The sequence below is a fragment of the Nematolebias whitei genome, chromosome 19 (assembly GCF_014905685.2).
Source record: "Nematolebias whitei isolate Nwh7 chromosome 19, NemWhi1, whole genome shotgun sequence".
Lineage (NCBI taxonomy): Eukaryota > Metazoa > Chordata > Actinopteri > Cyprinodontiformes > Rivulidae > Nematolebias > Nematolebias whitei.
Genome location: NC_056516.1, coordinates 36,655,393 through 36,659,427, shown reverse-complemented (window position 1 = coordinate 36,659,427; position 4,035 = coordinate 36,655,393). Strand labels below are relative to the sequence as shown.

General features: G+C 39.6%; 1 protein-coding gene across 1 annotated transcript in view; it reads right to left on the bottom strand.

The window, feature by feature from the left end:
• eno2 (enolase 2) overlaps positions 1-3,547 on the bottom strand; it is a gene marked incomplete at its 5' end in the record, with an annotated part of 167,193 nt that extends 163,646 nt beyond the window's left edge. Inside the window, 3 exon segments of the mRNA XM_037692920.1 lie at positions 1,310-1,379; positions 3,257-3,315; positions 3,452-3,547. Coding sequence (XP_037548848.1) covers positions 1,310-1,379; positions 3,257-3,315; positions 3,452-3,547 — 225 coding nt within the window.
• Positions 3,548-4,035: the final 488 nt, after the last annotated feature.

Sequence of the window (4,035 nt, the reverse complement as noted above, 5' to 3'; positions counted from 1 at the left end):
TTGCAATGTTCTAAACAATGTTTCTAAACTCTAAACGCTCTAAAAGAGCACAGAATGTCATGATTTCTGCTCCTTGCCAAAAGCAAGCGCTCTTAGCCACGCCCACTTCTCTGCTCTGCATGCTGAACAGCTGATCAGCTGCAGGATAAAGCTTTTTATGCAGCTCTGGGCTACACAAATGTGCAGCATGTGCTAAATAATTTAAAATAATTGATTTAAAATTAAAATCCCATTGCTCTCGTGCGGCTCATCTATCAATCAGCCAGTTGTGTGTCATGTCCAATCTTATTTTGAAAAACCGCGATAGCGCGAGTCCGTGATAAACGAACCATGAAGGAGCGAGGGACTACTGTATTCTTATTTTAAAATTCTGTTATCTGCTGTGACAAACTGCAAACTGCGCCCCTCGCACAGACTGCTGCACATGGGCACTGGCGACACCCGTGACCCAAAATGGAAGAAGCGGGTAAAAGATAATGGATGGATGGATGTTTTTTTTATAACAATTTTGCCAATGAACTGCCTAAAGTGAACAAAACCTAAAAATTAGAATCCATATAAATGTATTTTTTTTTAATAATAAAGTTAATTTCTCATTACAAGCAGACATAAATTCTGCTTGTGTTTTTTCTTTTTACAGTTTTTCTACAAGTTGTAACTTTCCTGAAGAAAAAAATGCGATAACCCACACGGCTTTTAATAAACTTTGGCTGGGCAGCAACACAAAATGCATTTTATACAAGGGGCATACTGCATTATGAAGGAACCCGCCTTTTAATGAGTTAAAACAAGTCTCAAGCTGCATGATTGTCTGTTAAAATATGCAGCCAGATCAAGATAAAAGCAATATTAGTTTTGTTGTGACTCTCTGGATACGGCAGATATTTTAATGGAGAGAATAAATTATTTCCTCAGCACGTTCTGCTGCAGTTTAATCCGTCAGAGTTTCTGTACCGACTGTATTAATTTCCTCTAACGACATCACTTTCATGCTTGTTCGCCGTGCGGCCTGAAATCATTAGTTGTCGTGATTGTGGGATAAAATAAATAACGGCGTGTTTATTCATCAGGGATGTGAGTTTCCTTGCCAAGGCCTGTTTGGGAGCTCCATTCATTTCCTCTGTCTAGTTCCCGCCGGTATTTATTCAGCTCATTGCTCTGCAAACGACCGTGTGACAAACGAGCCTTTAGTGAAAGTATATTTTTTAAATGTGCGAGCTGCTGGATGATGGAAATGTCCAGCTGCCTTGCAGACTCTGATAATGTCGTGTTAGTCGTCGCAGGTTTTACCCGTTGAGTTTGAGCTCACATTTGTTTTCCGTTCCATCCATTTCAATCATGGTGTTGTCCAGCTGCTCCTGCTCCACCACGCTGATGCCCTGCAGACAGAAAACAGGGCGCAGGAAATCTACGTGTGACGCTCTTGTTGCATCACAAACTCATCATTTTTACATTAAACCTAAAGTTTAAACTTTATAGACACCTACTTTATAAACTGCTTTTTCACAGTTCATTAACAGGAAATAACGACGCCACAGAAACATCGTGTTTCTCCTCGACTCTTTGGTGCAACGCGCTCCTAATTTCCCATCACTCAGAAGACTGGTCGCTTGGTTGCCGTGGCAACACCGTCTCATATTTGAAAGCGTAATTAATTTAAAATGTAATAGTAAACAAAATCCAAAATCTGCCAAAAGCTGCTTCACACATATTATTTACCAAAATCTAAACAAGTATAATTAGTGCCTAAACTTAACCAAGTAGATTTGTTTTCCTTTTCCAAACTGTAGTTTATTTTAGATTTATGTTTCTAAACATAATTAGTGGAAGTAAAAACAACGTGGCAGATGATTTCCAAACCACAAAGAACTAATAAGCAAGTTAAGAATTTAAATTAAAAGAATTTACTTTAAAAGGATAAAAATTGGCAGCACGGTGGCGCAACTGGTAGAGCTGCTGCCTCTCAGCGAGCAGGTCCTTGCTCGTAAAAATATAATTCTGCAGATCTTTTTTAAATATCATCGAATTATACGTGATTTTTTTATTTATTTAATAATTTTTTCCATCTTATATATGAATTAATGGGTATCAGTTTTTTGCTTGTTATTTAACCTTTTGGCCGGCACGGTGGTTCAGTTGGTAAAGCTGTTGCCTCTCAGCGAGAAGGTTGCCGGATCAAATCCCGGCCGGGACCATTCTGGGTGGAGTTTGCATGTTCTCTCCGTGCATGCGTGGGTTTTCTCTGGGTACTCCGGTTTCCTCCCACAGACCAAAAACATGCATGTTAGGCTGATTGGTAACTCTAAATTGTCCCTAGGTGTGAGTGAGAGTGCATGGTTGTTTGTCTCGTTTGTCTCTATGTGTCCCTGTGATGGACTGGAGACCTGTCCAGGGTGTACCCCGCCCCTCGCACAGTGATTGCTGGACATGGGCACCAGCGACCCCCGTGACCCAAAATGGAATAAGCGGGTAAAGAAAATGGATGGATGGACGGTGTCAGTCCTGCGGCTTACTGTATACGCTGAAGCGACTTATATACGTTTTTTTTTTTCCATATTCATAACAATTTTTTTACTGACTCAAAATTTCTAAGAACTGCAACAGCGAGTCCTCCCGTGCACACTCGCTCAGCTGGTGCAGGCGGAGGAACAGTGGCTCCCGCCAAAGGATTGATGGCACCGCACCACCCAGGCGAAATGAAGCTGTTTGGACCATTAAATAAATGCATAATAATGCAACGGGTCCGCGGTGAAGCATAATAAATGCGACTTATACGCCGAAGCGACTTATATGTTTTTTTCCTCTTCTATTTTGTCTGATGTGACTTATACTCAGGAGCAACTTATACGCCAAAAAATATGGTATTTTTGTTTTGTTTTGTTTATGGTTGAGATTTTATTCATCATCATCTGCTATCAATTAAAAAAAAAAATCGGAAGTCCTTTGGATGAAGGACTAAATGTCTCAACAACAAAAAAGAAACCATCCAGATGACCTGATTTAACTTAGTAATTTTATTACCTGGACTATTGAGCATGAACTTTGACCCACTTTTGATAGTTATGTAAAAGTGAAATTAATTTACAATCATTTTATAATTTTTAAATGTAAAAATAAAAGAACAGCTTTGTTATTACATTTAGGCTCACTGTGGATGTAGAAACATCGATCCGTACATTTTCTAAACCTGGATCTCCCTGTTCTGAGTCTCTATATAACATGAATACAGAGAAAAATAAATTATACGTCGACTCACGGAGGCTATAAGAGCTGGAGCCAGGGTGTCATTGATGTGTCCAACCGCCTTCAAAACACCTAAAGCAAACAATAAAATAAAAAATGAAAAAAGACTAATATAAAATGTATTTCTAAAGGCTGAATTTAGATTTTTTTTTTTTTAACATTGTCAAAGACACTAAGGATGGAACCAAACACTGATTTGTCTGCCAACCTTTGCCCTTGTAGCGGCTCTTGTCGCCGTCACGAAGCTCCAGAGCTTCATAAATCCCCGTGGATGCTCCGCTGGGCACCGCAGCCCTGAACAGACCTGAGGAACACAGACAAAAATGCAGCAACAACAAGTAGAAGTACACAGTACAGACTGCCATGTACTGGGTATGTACTGGAACTTACCGGTCCCTACCTGGTACATACCGGATACTAACCTGGCATAGACCAGAGCCATACCAGATTTATACCTGGTACTTACTGAGTATAATTACTTGGTATGTATCAGGTATGTACATGTACCTGGTACATACAATAAGTACAGGACAAAAAATCCCTTTATTATACAGCTTGATCTCTGTAGGTACAAGGTACGTACCGGGTAAGTACCAAATACATACTCCAGATAAGTACCCCCCAGTATGTACCAGGTAAGTTCTCAGTTTGTACCAGATAAGTACTGGTACAATACATATAATGTACGTACTGGATAGCTAACTAAAATTTTCATACAATTATGGTCAAATATATATATATATATATATTCGGATGGATGGATGGATGGATGGATGGATGGATGGATGGATG